The following is a 16,347-nucleotide window of genomic DNA, read 5'->3' as shown; positions in this document are numbered from 1 at the left end:
TGAGGGACAGACAACAGCCCCAGAGGGGCACGGGGTTCAAAAGACAAGGGGTGCGCATAGCCTCCTCATTTGACCTCCACAGCCAGCCACCACCAAAACACAGGCACTTAGCTGTTTCTGAAAACATTTTCCATTAAAATAAATAGCTCTAGCTGGTACCTGAGCAGCGGCTGGTGAGACAGCCACCCCTGTACAGACCCCAGCAGTAATACGTCCAAGAGGTGAGTGCTGTCCTCACTGTGCACGAGCTGAGAACAGTGTTCTGGGAGCTAAGGCACAAACTGGATGCTCATTCCATTTCCACCTCCTGTACCGGCAGCGTGCTCTCACTCCTCACCCATGGTACAGGCTCCGGAACGTGGGGATCGTAAGTCCATTTAGGAAAAACGCGCTTGTAGAGGTTCAGCAGCACCGTGTCCTGGGACTTGAGCTGTCCATCAAAATGGCACTTCATGTGGCCATGGGTCCCTAGGCAGAGAGCACAAGAGGCCATCAGCTGTCCCTCCTGCCCTGCAGGACCATGTCCTGCTCAGCATCACAGAGAAACACAGAACCAGACCTACCTAATGGCTCCTTGATGTGTCCTCTACGACCCCACTTTGTCCTCAGCTCCACTGGCTTAAACCACATCACGTCCTCTGGGGGTGAAAACACGAGAGGCAGGTCAGAAAACTGATGTGGCTGCACCAACACAAACGCTCCCATGGGGCAGGAGTCCTGCTGTGTCCCCTCTTCCCACCACACAGACAGGCCATACCTCTGTTAAAGAACATGTATCGCACAACAGCTGTCTTGGCAAAGATCTTGAAAGGGTGGCCACTGAGCACCAGCCGCTTGATGACGATTCTGTCGGGGTCCACGGAAAGCAGAGAACCCGTAGCGATGAGGTCGTGCATTGCTGCAAGGCAGAGTCACTAATGCACCAGGACAAGGTGCCTCCATCACCTCCCTCAACACAGCTCCCTTCCCCAAATGGTTGCAGGGCCAGAGCAACCCCATAGCAAGGACTACCAAAGGTGCTAGTGATATCAGGGATGGAAATGTGTTAATCTTCTCAAACAGCGTGAAGGGGACAGCTTTTTCAAGTCATACTTCCTGGATAGATGTACTAAGTGGGGTATGGGAAGGGTCAACTGATGTTTGTTTCCCAGATGCCACTTCTCAACTCACCATTACTTCTCTGCTTAAAAAGCAGCACTGAAGCAGGAGGGAAAGTGATGGGAGCGTAAACAGTCACCACCAGGGCAGCATCTGGGCGCAGGAAACGCTCCAGCTTGTGCTTGTCAGCTAGGACAGAACAGCAACGATCAAGTTCAGGCCAAGATCAATGGTCAGAGCTCTAGGAAACACCCATGGGCCCATCGTTCCCTGGCAAACAGGCCCTGAGCTTCAGGAAAACAGTTGACAAACACCTCTCCTCTGCTGGCAGAGGGTATCCAAGAGCAAAGATAATCCTCTGAGCTACCGGCTCACTGTGCGGAGCCTCCCACCGCCCTGCCTGGACCAGGGAGCCACCCTGCCCAAGCCCACCCACTCCTCACTATTTAATTCCTCCCTGGAAGCCTCAGAGCCTAGGAGTGAGTCTTCACAAGAGTCCTTCAGCCAGGTTCAGACACCACGGCTAAGACATCACAGGCTTCCTGCCCTAGAAACACCCCCGGCCCCGTTCCCTCACAAACCTGAGGTGTGCTGGGAGAACAGGGGGGATGCTCGGAAGCGCCTGAACCCACAGTGAAAGATCAGCTCCTCCTTTGCCCTCACTGGCTCGCTGTTGCTCGGGTGTCGACGCACCAGGAAATTCAACACAGACATCTGCGGGAGAGGCAGCAGTGTGAGGGGCTGATGAGCGATGGTGGATGGAGCAGAAAGCAACGGGACATTGCAGAGACGAATACCCTTGACAACGGCTTCCCAAAGGAGCGCTGTCACCAAAGCAGATATCGCACCCAGGCTTGGGCACCCAAGCCTAAACACTCCTCGCAGCTTCAGCCTGCTCTGACCAAAAGGAAGGTCCTACTTAGAAATGCAAGCAATGTGGGGAGATTTCAGCCCAAACCGTCAGCAGCCAGAGCGTCTCCAACCCATTCAGCCTGAAGGAATCAGACGAGGAGCTGCACACCTACAAGATATCAGCAAGGCTGTACTTAGTCACCTTTTGCTCATGGGGAAGCAGCGAGAACAGGACTAAGGGCTTCCCTTCTTTGAAGCTCTCCATCACCGAGACAGGAACGTTGCAGATGTGAAGTGTAACGTACCAGCCAACCTGCCAAGAGAGGATCGGTTGTAAATACTTCTCTCAAAAGAAAAGCATCAGAAGTAAAACATGCCAGGGTTAGAGAAGGAATCCAGGAGAACAGTATCATCTTAGCTCATGACCTCATGCCCAGAACCAGCCAGCTGATCCACCCAGCCTCCTCCCTGATAAGTCTTTCCTATTAGGAGCAAGGGAACATGGTAGGGGAAGAGATCAGCAAGAGAAAAGGGAGCTACCGAGGCTCCTTCTGTCTCCTCTTTCTCTATTTTCCGGAAGAGGTGCTTTCTGGTTCGGGAGAAGTCCTGGAACTGGAAAATCCTGGCATAATCCCTTGGGAGATTCTCTTTGGGGTCCCACGGAGAAGTCCGGAAGCTCTTCAGCCCCCTGTACTTCTGGAACCTACAGGACAGATAACAGGAAAGACAAACCACTTCACCCATCAAGGCATGCGGCCAGCACCTTCTGTGGTCTGTCACCTTCAGAGAGGACAAAAGGAGCAAAGCAAAGCTTCTCAAAAAAAGATCTTAGTGCAGAGAGAGCCTGAAACAGAAGCCAGGTCCCCAAACAACCTTCCCTTGCATCAGGGCTCTGCCATCCTCTTCCCTCTCCCTGCGCAGGCCCATCCACTGCCCCCAACTCCTGCATCCCCTGGAAGCCTCAGAGCCTAAGGATGCGTCTTCAGAAGAATCCTTCAGCCAGGTTCAGACACCACGGCTCAGACATCACAGGCTTCCTGCCCCATCTCACTAAACCAGACAGAAGGGCACCTCCCAGCTCCTCTCCCAGCAAAGTAACCTGTTTCTTACCGGACTCTGGCAGGGACGTCACGTGGCGTGTCCACCTCATCTGGAAACATTTCATCCATTCTCTCCTGTTTGTATTTCTCCAGCATCTGCTCATCTTCCTCCATCTTCTCATCGTACTGGTCATCCCGCAAGCACTCGGAAACGGTCATGGTCTCACATTCCTCTTCTGCAGGCTCTTCCTCACCACTGCTCTCCCCCTCCTGACACACAGGACAGCACAGAGTCCATGAGCATGCATGCTGTTCATGTCCAGGCAGCACCACAAACCCTGCATGAATCGTGACCCAAGCTACACCAGAGTCCCTCATTTCAGTATCTAACAAACCACAGAAGCAACATGATACGCATGAGAAACTTAACAATGGAAACCCAGGCAAGTCCTGGCTCTGTGCTCTGCCCTTGCACAGAGCAAGCAGGAAGGACAGCATTGTCCTCGGATATGTGGTGGTGCCATGGAAATCACCTGCAAGATCAGCTCTTGGAGGTACCTGGGAAACTGCCTCTTCCATCATGTCATCATCCATGTCATCATCTTCATCGTCGTCATCATCATCTTTCTCACTGCCCTCCTCTCCATCATCCACAATCCAGGCAGCCTGGTACTTGGAAGTGCCTTTGGGGACCTTCACCACCCTCCTGTTTGCCTTCAGAGAAGCTGTAAGATTTCCCACCAATAATTAACCCAGGAACATTTCTCCTTTCCCTTAGAAACATTTACACCAGGAGAGCCAAGATCAGTTCTAGACCAGAATTGCTGTTTCCCAGCACAGAACTTGTCAGGGCAGTTGAAATATAACTCTGCCAACTGCCAGGCATACACGCAGCCTGCTAGTGAAGTGACGGGACAAGGAATGGAAGCCCTGGGCTCCCAACTACCATGTTTCTTCACAGCCATCCCAGTGACACAGGGTTTCTAACAACCCTCTTAACAGGGACAAGGAAAAGGTACAGCAGTATTGCTGCTACTCACCCTCTGCTTCTTGCAGTTCTTCTTCAGTAGGCCATGTCTGCTCTCCTTCCATAGGGTCAGGAACCACTTCTGACTGCAAAGACTCCTGCTTGTGTGGATCCACCTTCATCAGGACCTTAACATCTTCCTCCATCTCATCGGTACCGTTTACAGAGTCATCCTGAAGGGCAAGAGCAGAGCTTCCAGATGTGAATACACATAACTGAAGGTAGGAATCAGTTCGAAGTGAAACTCCCTTTGCTATCATGTTCATTACGTCGTAATATAACATTTGTTACATGCCGTGGGCAAGGAACCTCAGCTTAGCACCGAACACAGCCCTGCTGGCTCTGGTACAACTCCCCCTGACCACATACACCCAGTTGTATTTTCATGATGGAAGTTCACAAACATCATGTTCTAACAGAACCGCAAAGCCCTGACCTCCCCCACACCCATACCTCCGTGTCCTCACTCCTCTTCTGTCCTTTAACCACGCGGGGGTTCAAAGAGAGAGGGTCAGGGGGCGCATCCACCTGGCTCATCTGGAAGTCTCCATGCCCCACGATATGCACCAGGCTGTTCACGTCAAGGGTCTGTCCCCGGACAAAGCCGGACACCTTCAAGGTCCCAACTAGGTCACTCTCCTGGCCAGGCACAAACTCGGCGGTGTAGGCAAGCAGGTGAGCCCGCCGGTCCCGAAAAGCGAGATGCCGCTGCTTCTGGGTGGCGAGGTGTCTCAGCAGCAGTGAGGATTCCTGCTCCGTGTTCAGGGGGAACAACTTGGCCTCAGGAAAGCGCTTCTCAATGGCTTTGGCAAGTTTCTTCCTGGCATCTATCCGCTTCTTCGGTGGCAAGTCGGTGCCCCCTGGGACAGCAAGAGCTACCAAGCAGCGAGTAGAACAGAGTTCAGGTTGGTAAAACTTCCAACACCCCTTTTACCAAGCATCAACACAAACTCAGACATCACCAACCCCCCCAAATAACCAAAGGAATTTACACCACAGGGTACAAAGACAGTGTCACCCATTCAAAAGAACAATCAGGACAGAAAAACCTGTCTGTAGAGGTAACATTTTGAGCATAGATGACACCACAGAGATAAGGACCCAGGAATTGAACTTAGCAGGAAAGCACCTGAATTCCTGAGCTCTGCACAGCCAAATAACCGTTACAACACTGAGCACCACCGTGCACCCAAAGCACATAAACACCTCTTTTATCTCCAACACTCCCCACCAGGGCAGTAGTACAAGACAGCACGAGAACGGCATTAACCCAGCTGATCAGTGCTCAGAAACAGGCTGGTCAAAGACCTGTGATCACCTCTTAACATATGAAGCTTTTAATTACTGCAACAGCAAATCCCCATCAAGCACCCCCTCAGCCCCCACTACAAGCCCTAAATGTTTCTCACTCCCTCACCATAAGTGGGGAGCCCCTGTGCAAAGAGGCAGGAGAGGCAGTGCTCCCCTGCACTGTCCCAGCCATCCGCAGCATCCAGGATGAACAGGAGGGAGTCGGCAACCTTTGCTAGGTCCAAGACAGCGTGAAGATCCCCTACACACAAAATACATCTGTTACCGGGGCTGGCAGGGGTACAGAGCCAAGAACCACAGCGACAACAGCGTTTCCTCACCTGTCTGTGCTGTCACGAAGCGCCAGCGCTGCTTGAGTCGGGGGCAGAGGAGCGCAAAGCCGCCGGCTCTCCCCTCATCCACACGGACAACAGCCGAGTCCTGGCTCTGCAGCAGGTGGAGGGTGTCATGGGCTGCAGCCCTGCAGTGCAGCGGCACCACAACCACGAGGTGTGGGGGCCCATCCCGGCTGCCCAAGCTCCGCTTCTCCGCCAGCACCTGTGGGCACAACTGCAGAGCATGAACCCCGGCCCCGATCCAGTTCCTGTCCTGCCCCTCAGATCAACCCCAGATCCCTCAGCAGCTCAACCCAAAGCTGCTCTGTCCTGTAACAGTTTGCTTGCCTGATAAGAGGAAAAAAACTCTTTTGGAAACCCCTAGGCACAATATAACAAGAGTAGGCCTAACATAAGAAGACTAGGCATAACAGGAACTCAACAGAGAAACAATGGCTATGTAGAGACTGGACATGAGGCAAAGCGCAATGTCACACACACACAGAGAATCACACAGAATCGACTGGGTTGGAAAAGACCTCAGAGATCATCGAGTCCAACCCTTGGTCCAACTCCAGTCCATTGACTAGATCATGGCGCTGAGTGCCGTGTCCAATCTCAGTTTAAAAACCTCCAGGGCCAGTGAGTCCAGCACCTCCCTGGGCAGCCATTCCAATGCCTGACCACTCTCTCTGCAAAGAATTGCTTTCTAATCTCCAGCCTCAATTTCCCCTGGCAGAGTTGAAGCCCATGCCCCCTTGTCCTATTGCTGATGCCTGGGAGAAGAGACCAATCCCCACCTGGCTAGAACTGCCCTTCAGGTAGTTCTAGAGAGTGATGAGCTCAGCTCTAAGCCTCCTCCAGACTAAACAAGCCCAGCTCCCTCAGCCTCTCCCCATAGGTCTTGTGTTCAAGTCCCTTCACCAGTCTTGTTGCTCTTCTCTGGACCCGCCCCAGCACTTCAATCTCTTTCCTGAACTGAGGGGCCCAGAACTGAACACAATACTCCAGGTGTGGCCTCATCAATGGTTTGCAAGCTGGGAAAGTGGAATGTTCTTGCTTGCCCCCAACTGAACACACCCAAGCAGCCATTCCTCTGCCCGGTGCAGCTCCCGATCCCCCCACAAAGCCCGAACTGGCCCAGTCCCCAGGGACACCCCCACACGAGGGCCCCCACCAGCCCCCTCACAACGACCCGAACCGACCCGTTTCCCGCTCCCCCTGCAACATCAGCACAGCCCCGGTTCCCCCAGCGCCCTCACCGCCTCCTTGCGCTGCCGCCGGAGCTGCAGCGCCTGGTGCCGCCGGTCCACCCGGCTGAGGTCACGGAGCCGCCGGCGGGGCTGGGCCTTGACGGGGACGCGGCCTGCGGGGAGAGAGCGGTAAGGAGGGAAATCAGTCGGAGGAGCCGGCGGAGAAGGCGGCCGGTCCCGCCCGCCTCACCTCCAGCGCGGCGCTGCGAGGCCCCGCTGTGCTTCCCGCCCTTGTGCGCCTTGTTCTGCTGCTTCAGCGGCCCGGGCCGGTGCGCGCCCGCAGCCACCATGCTGCCTCCTCGCCGCCTCCGCCACGCTTCCGCTGGCGTCACTTCCGGCGCCGCGGGGCACGCCGGGAAGGCGGAGCGCAGCCCGCTGAGATGGCGGCGGGAGGGCTGGGGATGGCGTTGAGGGGGAGCAGCGGCCGGTCCGGCCCCGCGGGGAGGACGGGGCGGGAGAGCAGCGCTGCGGGGCCGGAGCGAGCCCCAGAGCCGGTGCGGGGAGCGGGGGTGGTGCCCGGCGGCAGGAAGGAGAGACGGGAGTGACAGCCGTTCCTCAGCGCTTTATTGAGGGGATCTCAGTGCGGGGATTCACACAGGAGGGAGCAGAGAGGGCCCGTCCGCGCTCTGCGGGAAGAAGCGGTTGAGGAAAGGCCCAGCCCAGGCGCGGCTCTTCCCCCTCGGCAAAGAGCCAGTGAGGGGAAACGTTCCCACACTCCCCGTGTCACTTTGTCACCGCAGCGCTGTCACCTCGGCTCTTAAGATGTTCCCCAGCGAAGAACAAGACGTTATCCAGCCAAGAACACGTGTTCTGGGCCCAAGGCCTCAGCTGCACCCTGCGCCAGTCACACCAAACGCGCCTGGCGCTGGCAGAGCCCCAGGACCCTGCGGTCACTCGTGGTGACGCTACCAGCAACATCAGGTCCCCAGCAGGCAAGGAATGGAGTTACACATTTACCATAGTGCTGGATTTGGCAGCAAAGCTGCAGTTGGTAACCCAGGGGAGAGGAAGGGCAGCTGCCACCCCGACTGAGCAGTTACACAGGGGGGAAAAGTGGGTTCTACAGGTCCCCGCTCCCTCAGAATGGGGGTGTCAGTCCCCCCTTCTCTGCAAAGAAACCAGTATGACGGTGGCAACGTGGGGCTGTTCTTTACGGATCGTTTTCTACCCCTACAAGCAGGCTGACAGCGGAACCTTTCCATTCTAAACACATTGCAGATAGCACGTCCTACCTGACAGGAAGGAAGACACAGAATTCAGAGACCAGTGACACGTAAATACTGTTTAAGCAGTAGAAATGAAGTCCCTTTGTAACAGGGACCCGCTGGCTGCAGGACAGCACACGAGTCTCTCCTATTGTCACTTCCAAAGGCCGTTTGTCCCTCAGCCAAGGTGGCCCACCGCACTGCCACACACACAGAGGCTGCTCAGAGAGGACAATAAAGCCACTTCTGGGAAAAACAACCATCCTGGGAGTGCTACACCTTGTTATCTAAGCAAGACCAAGGAAAGGAGCAAGGTTTGAAATGTTTTCTGCCCAGGGTTCCACAAAGCCAACTACCTCTGCCCCTGCAAGTCACCCAGAGGCAGACAGTAGGGTCCATCAGGGAGGCAGATGTGTCTCCAGATCTGTGCAACCCTCAGAGCTGCCCTGTCTTGTAAAAAGAGCTCACACCCGATCTGCACTATGGACTGAGCCCTTCACACAATCAGAATTCCCACCAATCCATACATCAAAAGCTTACAGCTGTTTCACTGACCTATGCAGTTCCGCAGGGCCCTCCACACACACCACCAAAAACACCAAAAATCACAACCTATGAGCTGAGCCAGAAGGAGCAGAAAGCCAAGCACGACCTCATGGCAGCTTAACACAAGCTCTTCCTGCCAAAGCAGGAACCAAGGAAACACGGTCACAGCCACAGCGAGAGTGGGGAAGTGCCCCCTGGCAGGTGGGACACATGTCCCTGCAGCAACCAAGTCCCGACAGGGGTCCAGACCCCTTCAGCTCTCCCGTGCTACCCTGACGCGCAGCCCGGTGCTCCGTGCACACGAAGCAGCGTGACAGCCGCTCAGCACCACCTGCCAACCCGCCTGTCCCCACTGCGCTGTTCTCCGATACAACAGGCTCCGCATCACTCCAGCGCTCAACCCAGAGACGCGGACCTCCCGGGCTGCTCTCCTGCACGCTGGCTAAACCCCACAAAGCAGCTGCATTGTGGGAAGGCCGAGCTCCCATTCCTGCTCCCAAAACATCCTCGCTGCTGCCTTCTGAAGCGGCAAGAAGCCCGGGCTGACGCTGCTTTGTATGTAAATGAAGGGGGAGCAACAAGCTGTGGCAAGCTGAATGCAAAGCCTGGGCCTTGGTTTATAAAGGAAGACTGGTTGCAACTGGAAGGGCCAGTTTATTAGAGAAACCTCACATTGCAGAGAATTCACAACACGTTGGGAAGGGTCCGGGGCTGCTGTGGCGCCGGTTTTCTGCAGCAGCACAGGTGTACATCCCCCAGCTGAGGAAAGGGTTAACTGGAACACAGCTTATGTTTACAAGGAGCCTGAGAGAGCCAGTATTAGAGTTCAAAAAAAGCCTCCCCGTTAGACAACAGTTAAAACAAAAATGGTTTAAAATGTTTAAAAGCTCCGTGTTCTTGTTTGCAGCATAATGGGGAGGCAAAGGTCTACAACACACACAGGTCTCTGGGGCTCGGCGCTCGGTCTGCTCTACCAGTGAAGGCCGGATGGGGGGGTCTTCTCATCTTTGTTGCTTTCCAGAGAAAAGGGTGGGATTCGGACATCAAAGTGGGAGCCATCAGGCCTCTCAAATCGAAAAGTGCCCCTGCAAAATAATGGCAGAGATCACGCTGAGGCCGGGGACAAACACAGCTGGAAGGTGAAGCTGTGAGCTCTTCCATGTCCTGCACAGGGACTCCAGGGCTGCGTTTGCAAGGCTGGTCCAGCAAGTGCAATCAGTTCAGCAGCCAAGACACCTGCCTGCCAGGATGACTCACGTATTGGGAGATTCCCAAGCAGTTTACATCACATATAGATGTTTCCTGAACAAAGATGTCACGATCGGAGCCTCCAGGAGGTAAGCACACTCCAAGCATCTGTGACAGTGTTTACCTAACTCCCACCCCACAGGAGACAGAACCAGCTGAGCTATTTTTACAAATTGATTACACGTAAATTCAGATTCATATTCTTTGGCAGAAGCTCCACTGGGTAAGAAGTCTGCGACAATGCGAAATCCCACCATAGATGTAATTTGGAATAGCTTCTGCTTTGCATTTCAGAACTGAATCTGCCTGTCCTTGTGCAAACAAAGAACTTTTACTGCCCTGAACTACAGACAACTGTACTGCACAACACGATGTGGGCATGATGATCATCGAGATAAACTAACAGGTTCTCATGAAGGAGAGGATGCAATTGAACACCAGAATTCAAGCTGAGCAGCTTCTGAGCTGCAGAAACTTTGTCTCCTTTTTCAGGATTCATGCAGAGAGGGAAAAACTACTAAACGAGCTGGTTTTATTCCTCAGGGCATGTGATAGAGCAGTTTGAAATGCACTAACATGGAAAACAAGGGTGTATCCTATAGGCAAAGAGCTGCTCCCTTGCTCTTCCCAACTCAAAGGCAGTACCAAGGCAGCTTAACTCAGATTTACTTAAAAAATACAGGCCAGAAAGACAGGCACAGAAGGCAGGAGGTGACTGTGCATTTCTTGTCCACTAAGAGATGACACTAAATGTGTTAACCCAGCTGAAACACAAATGGGGAAACTGCTTCAACCCTGTGGCACAGGAGAAGAACAACTCAGCTGAGCACGTTCCAGACTGTGCTTACAGAAGTAGAGACTTGACCACCAGTTAGACTGAAGGCCTTATCTGACCTAAACGGGGAATAACCCCATGTATCAATTCCTTGTGGGCACAGACTGCACAGCTTCACTCAGGGACAGAATTGAAGCCCAGACCTCTCTGAAAAAAAGATGACACTGTTACAGAGAGCCCTGCTGCCCACGGAAACACCAGCAAGAAGCTTTGCCTCTTGCACCAGGGACCGAAAGGGACAGAAAGGAAGAACAGCAGCAGATGACAGAGAACTGCTTTGTGTCTATTCAAATCCAACCTAGCACAGACCACAGAAGGAGGATAAATCAGCCTGGAACCTCTCTTGGTGCAGAGAATCAACAGACCTTATCACTAACTGATATACTGCTATAGAGAAGCTCAGGGAAGTTTTAACTATCAAATATATCTCGTCCACTTCCACCCACCTTTCAGCCGTAACTCCAGACTGCAAACCGCATCCCAGCTCAGCGCAGGGTCCTATAGCTAAAGCACTACTGCAGTAATAAGCGCTCCTTACCACATGTGGCCACTGGATGCCTGCAGGGAGACGTGACTGCTGTACTGAAACGCCGGCTGTTCTTTGGATAAAACTGGCTCCTGAGAAGACAAAAGACCCCTCTGCATCAGCAATGGATCTTAACATTTCTCCACAGATGGGCAGCAATGGGAAACTTACATAGCGAGAAGAAAAACAGGGAGATCCACATCTGAGAATCACTACCAATTACACAGCAAACAACTCATCCAGTGAGTAGTGCCAGAATCAGGTATTATTCCAGTTTTCCCATTACTGATCATTTAGGATCATTCTCTATTGCTCAGTGTGTTTCAGTTCATGCATACTAACAAGAGATTAAAAGCTCAAGTGATTTTTTGTTTTCATTGCCAGCTTCCTATTCCATCTATTTCTCCTGCCCGCTAACCAACTTACTGGCAAATCAACCCAAGCGAGAGAACTCCAGCAAAGAGCTGCGCTTCCCAAAACTCGCCACATGATACCTACCCTTCCTACAACGCCGCGGCCCCTGACCGTTTCCAAGGTGCCAGACAGGCTAAATATCCTCCAGTGCCGTTCTCGGAGTTGTACAACTTCGCTGTCAAGGTTCTCCAAGCGAATACAGTAGCGCCACTGGACAGAAGAAAGATTTTTATCAAGAATTGGAATCAGCCGCAAACAGCTGATAACCCGTAGCCAACACTGGGAAACAGTTGCCAGGCAAGGGCCACTCTCCCTCAGAGCTTATCACACAGCAATGATGCCACAGCAAATAAAACTCCTTCCCTTTAGCTGCTTTTTAGAAATAAAAGGCACTTACCCAGTAGACATGGGAATTCTGGGCTTCCTGTCAAAAGAAACAAAAGACTTTAGCAGCTGCCCTTCAATGTTCAGCGCCAAAACCTCTTCAGCTGTCAGCGGGGCACAAGCATGGGGGCTCTCACTCCGTGCCAGACTGACGCAGACAACTCACGTGAGCGCAGAGACAGCTGCTCTGCGAAGCAGTGACTGCCCGCACTGCCCCTGCTCTAGACACGTAATCGTGAGATGGGAGATTTGCAAGGATCTCATGACCACGGAGGGCTGGTCTCCATGTTAATTACGCACTTTCTACAGATCAAGAAACACCCGTTTCCTGGCCTTCGGACACCTGTTTTTCTGACAAGGTCAGGACAAACATCAGTTGGGCTCCACAGAAGCTGCAATTCCACACCAAGACATCCACCTGCCACAGCGCAGAGGAACTTGGTACCACCCATGCCCATTTGTGACTGAGGCAGTAAAGGACCATTTCCTCAATTATTCCTCATATTCCCCAATATCTTGCTAACACTGCTCTGAAGAACAGTACAGGGTATTTCCCATCCTATAAATAACACACAAAAGCCGAGTTGCAGGAGCTGTTCTCCAAAAATGCAAGACAAAACAGTTTTGTGTTCATACCTCTGCTGAACATAATGACAACGAAACCGCAACTGTGATTAAAAAGTCATTTCTCCAGTAAGCAGAAGACACCTTCAGTCAGTAAACTGGTCTTAGAAAAACATGCGAGTTAAACAGATCACACAACTATAACAGCAACGTGCAACACAGACCTACCCTCATGCCCATATAGAAGGGGATGACAGTGACGCGGATGTTCTCGGTGGTTTCTCGGTGCACATCGGAGAGCTCGAGCCAGGGGTGGTTCTTCTCCTGCCACGCACACAGCGTATCCCTGGCTACAAAAGGTGGAACTGTGGGGAGGGGAAGATGAGAGTGGATGAGGAGAGGCGTACTGTAACCGGAGTGCTCTCCCCTCAAAGCAACTCCTTTCTCACAGTTACAGAAAATTATTTAAAGGAGGCTTTACCGTAACAAACTCCAAAACAGACCATGATTTTTACACTGTATCCAAGATGGTGAGTTCTGGGTACTTGTTATCGAGTACCTCAAGCATCTCCCTCTGAAAAGTTCCCTCTGAAGGCAGAATTTACCTTTCGTTTGGTCGTACATGAGAAACCTCTCAAAGAGCTCATGCTGGATGGGCACTTGATCAGTGGAGCTGTAGGGAAGAATATCTTCGTGGCTTACATAGTCTAAACCTGAAAAAGAAACCCCAAAAGTGATTGAATTTACTACGCAAAGAGCAGGTTAGATGACCTCTGACAGAGAAATGGATCACACTACTGAGATGTTAAGGTTTTTGGTGGCAGCAGCCAAAATCACGGGCAAGAATGGAGGAAACGGGCCAGTAATAATCCTTGGCAGCGCTTTCCTGCAAGACCTCCACAGAATGATTTCTCTGATAAAGACACACTGCCAGGGAAGGGACCACACTGCCACAAAAGGACTTTGGGCAGGAAACGTACAGGACAGGAGGAAACCTGGTAATAAAGCAGAAGAGCCCATTTGCCCCAGGGTGTGCACACGGGATCCATGTCTCAAGAGCTCAAAGCAGCCATGCCTGCGTCCCATCGGACTCTGCCCAACTTCCAGCCATCCAAAACGGCTTCATGTATGTACTTCAGGTACCTCAGCTGTTCTGTTGTTTCTAGCACGGTCCCAAGCCACAGCCAGACCCACTATGGGATCATCCTGCAGGAGCTGCTACTTCACTGGCAGAAAGTGGCTGTTGGTGACATCTCTGACCTCACCTCAGCATAATCCACATCTGCCCAGAGGTTACAGGTGCATTTTCCTTACCTGGTATGGCATAGAGGGCTCTGCTGTCATCGTGATTAGCCAGGAACGTCACTGCTTCTGTCTGTGATCTCTGGGACTGAGAAAAAGGGAGGTATATTGTCAATATGGATTGTTGTGGGCCAGTTTCCAGCCACATTTCAGTTCACTACTGTGGTTTCTAAAGCATGTAACGTTTATTTTATTTAAACAATTCACCTCTAGTTCTCCACTCAAATAAGTGAAGAGCATTCTCAGTGCTGCAACCCACATTCATCATGACCTGTGTGCAGCAGAACAGGAACACTAACAAGGAAAACGTGGTCCAAAAAACAGCCATATGACATTCTAATTATCTTTCTCAGGAAAAATATGGCTTGAAGAACAAATTTGTTTTAAAATTCTAAACAATTAAGTTAGCCATCAAAGCCATTTTCTTTCAGTGCCTGTCCATCTAAAGCATTTATATAGAAGATATTCGAGTTTCAATACCAAGATTATTGGTTACTTACTATATGTGGACAATCCCGGGCATCTATTAACACCTGATAGTAAGTGTGCGTTTTGCCCTTGACCTCTTTAGAACCATGGCCTGCTGCGTTCTCACTTCTAAAAAGAAAAGCAGAGCACTGAGTTCAAGCATGGGAGGACAGCAAACTGTTGTTACCAGGACCAAACATGTTGATAAACAATGATTAAAAAAATATATACATTTCACAGTCTGTAATCATTCAGTTCCATCAGAATTAAACTCATGTCTGCCACCTGCACAATGACAGATGAGCAGAGATGACAATCAACAGTGTTTGTTACAGGCACAAAAGCTCTGTTCTCAGACAGAGAGACAGTAATGGTACAACAGCGTATAAACCAGAACAAATCCTTACTTCTCTGTGACAGGAGAGGCCACATCTCGATCATAAAGCCTGGCTTGCCATGGAAACAGGACTATTCCTCGATAGCCAAACACACTGTGAAGAAATAGCTGAAAGGAACAAATAATTGCATTTGAATCCACAGCAAGCTTTAATCAACTTAGATGCAACAGAAAACATGAAGCTAAAAGCCCTCTACCGATAACATTTAAAAAAAATAACCTGTTAACTGAGGTAAAACTAGAAATATTTACAAAGGGTATGAATGCGTAGGATGGGAATATAGGGAGAATCACCACTGTGCGAACCCAGAGCAGAAACAACGAGGGAACACAAACAGTGTGGGATGAGAGAAGACATTTATGTCGCCTCTATCCTAGAAGAGCAAATGACTAAACCAGTAATAAAGTAACAGAATGGCAGCAGTGCAGAAAGGAAACCAACATGGTAGAGACCACTGAGGATCACAGAAACAGATGCGTGAGTCACAAGCACAAAAATGACAAGTTTTGTTGTTATTTCTCCAACTCAGTGACTGTCTCTTTTGCTCTTAAATAGAGAAAACCCTTAAGTAAAACCAGCAGAGCAAATGCCATTGTAGCAGCGGTTGTGTCATGCTGCAGATTCTTATCAACTTGCTGCTGTCAGATGACTGACAAACTGCAGACACAGCAGTGACAACAAGCACCGAACCATGAAACTTCTGGCCTTCTGCTACAGCACAGCAGCCTCCTTGTGGGTAAATCACGGCCACCCCGTCTCTGTGGGACAAGCCTGCAGGGTCAGCTCGGCTCCCCAGAACCGCTCACCTGTCCCGTCTCGTATTTGCCATGCTGCTTCGGTGCCTCGAACACCCCCACGGGCTCCAGCACTTTGCCCTCTGCGCGGTTTCTAGGAGCAGAGAGGGGGGTTTTGGGGTGTGCAGGGGCCGAGCCAGCCCCCAGGCCAGGGAGCACACAGCCCCCCAGGCACAGCCCCCACAGGTACCACACACCCCCCGGGATCCCCAGTACACACTGGGCTGCCCAGTCACCCCTTTCCCAACACCCTGGACACCCCCTGCCCCGTTGCCCCTTCAGCCCAATCCTCCTCCATCCCTGCCCCAGTCACCTCAACAGCCTCCAACCCCCTCCCAGTCTCCCCACAACGAACCAACACCCCCAACCCCCACATCCACCCCAAACACCACGCCAAGGCCCCTCACTCCACCTCCAAACACCCCCTCGCAGCCCCCCACCGCCTGCCTTCCCCAGCCCTCCCCTCACCCGCTAACCCGCCCCCCGGGCCCAGCCCCCCCCAGCCCAGGCCTTACCGCGACGAGAGGTGCCGCCTCGGCAGCAGCAGCGGCGGCAGAACCGCGGCTCCCCCCGCGCCCACAGGCCGCAGCCCGCGGGCCGGGGGCGGTTCCCAGAGCGGCAGCCCCCGGGCCCGGCACCGGCCCAGCGCCGCCGCCACGTACCGCCGCGCCGCGCAGCCCGACATCCCGCGGCCGGGCCGACCCCGCCGCCAGCCCACAATGCACCGCGCGCCCCCCCTCCGCTTCCCGGCGGCCCCGGCGGGGCGGG

General features: G+C 52.6%; 2 protein-coding genes and 2 non-coding genes across 4 annotated transcripts; all 4 read right to left on the bottom strand.

Moving 5' to 3' along the window:
- Positions 1 to 112: 112 nt before the first annotated feature.
- TSR1 (TSR1 ribosome maturation factor) lies at positions 113 to 7,243 on the bottom strand. Its single transcript, XM_065036963.1, has 15 exons — positions 7,086 to 7,243; positions 6,905 to 7,008; positions 5,649 to 5,865; positions 5,435 to 5,569; positions 4,471 to 4,892; positions 4,031 to 4,190; positions 3,549 to 3,715; positions 3,061 to 3,260; positions 2,491 to 2,653; positions 2,153 to 2,263; positions 1,680 to 1,812; positions 1,171 to 1,287; positions 758 to 898; positions 564 to 638; positions 113 to 468 (listed from the first exon to the last, which is right to left on the bottom strand). Exons 1-15 carry the CDS (start codon positions 7,183 to 7,185, stop codon positions 290 to 292), a joined length of 2,424 nt encoding a protein of 807 aa, XP_064893035.1. The 5' UTR covers positions 7,186 to 7,243; the 3' UTR covers positions 113 to 289.
- LOC135575935 (small nucleolar RNA SNORD91 family) lies at positions 1,552 to 1,644 on the bottom strand. The gene has a single exon (XR_010467388.1). It is a non-coding gene; the product is annotated as a small nucleolar RNA SNORD91 family (small nucleolar RNA).
- On the bottom strand, positions 2,899 to 2,991 carry LOC135575934 (small nucleolar RNA SNORD91 family). Its single transcript, XR_010467387.1, has one exon. It is a non-coding gene; the product is annotated as a small nucleolar RNA SNORD91 family (small nucleolar RNA).
- A 2,037-nt stretch (positions 7,244 to 9,280) lies between the features above and the next one.
- On the bottom strand, positions 9,281 to 16,314 carry POLDIP2 (DNA polymerase delta interacting protein 2). Its single transcript, XM_065036995.1, has 11 exons — positions 16,095 to 16,314; positions 15,592 to 15,673; positions 14,795 to 14,892; positions 14,420 to 14,516; positions 13,932 to 14,007; positions 13,223 to 13,330; positions 12,846 to 12,982; positions 12,067 to 12,093; positions 11,754 to 11,879; positions 11,268 to 11,347; positions 9,281 to 9,731 (listed from the first exon to the last, which is right to left on the bottom strand). Exons 1-11 carry the CDS (start codon positions 16,262 to 16,264, stop codon positions 9,617 to 9,619), a joined length of 1,116 nt encoding a protein of 371 aa, XP_064893067.1. The 5' UTR covers positions 16,265 to 16,314; the 3' UTR covers positions 9,281 to 9,616.
- Positions 16,315 to 16,347: the final 33 nt, after the last annotated feature.

Source organism: Columba livia, chromosome 20 (assembly GCF_036013475.1).
Source record: "Columba livia isolate bColLiv1 breed racing homer chromosome 20, bColLiv1.pat.W.v2, whole genome shotgun sequence".
Lineage (NCBI taxonomy): Eukaryota > Metazoa > Chordata > Aves > Columbiformes > Columbidae > Columba > Columba livia.
This window is presented reverse-complemented; position numbering and strand designations above follow the sequence as displayed.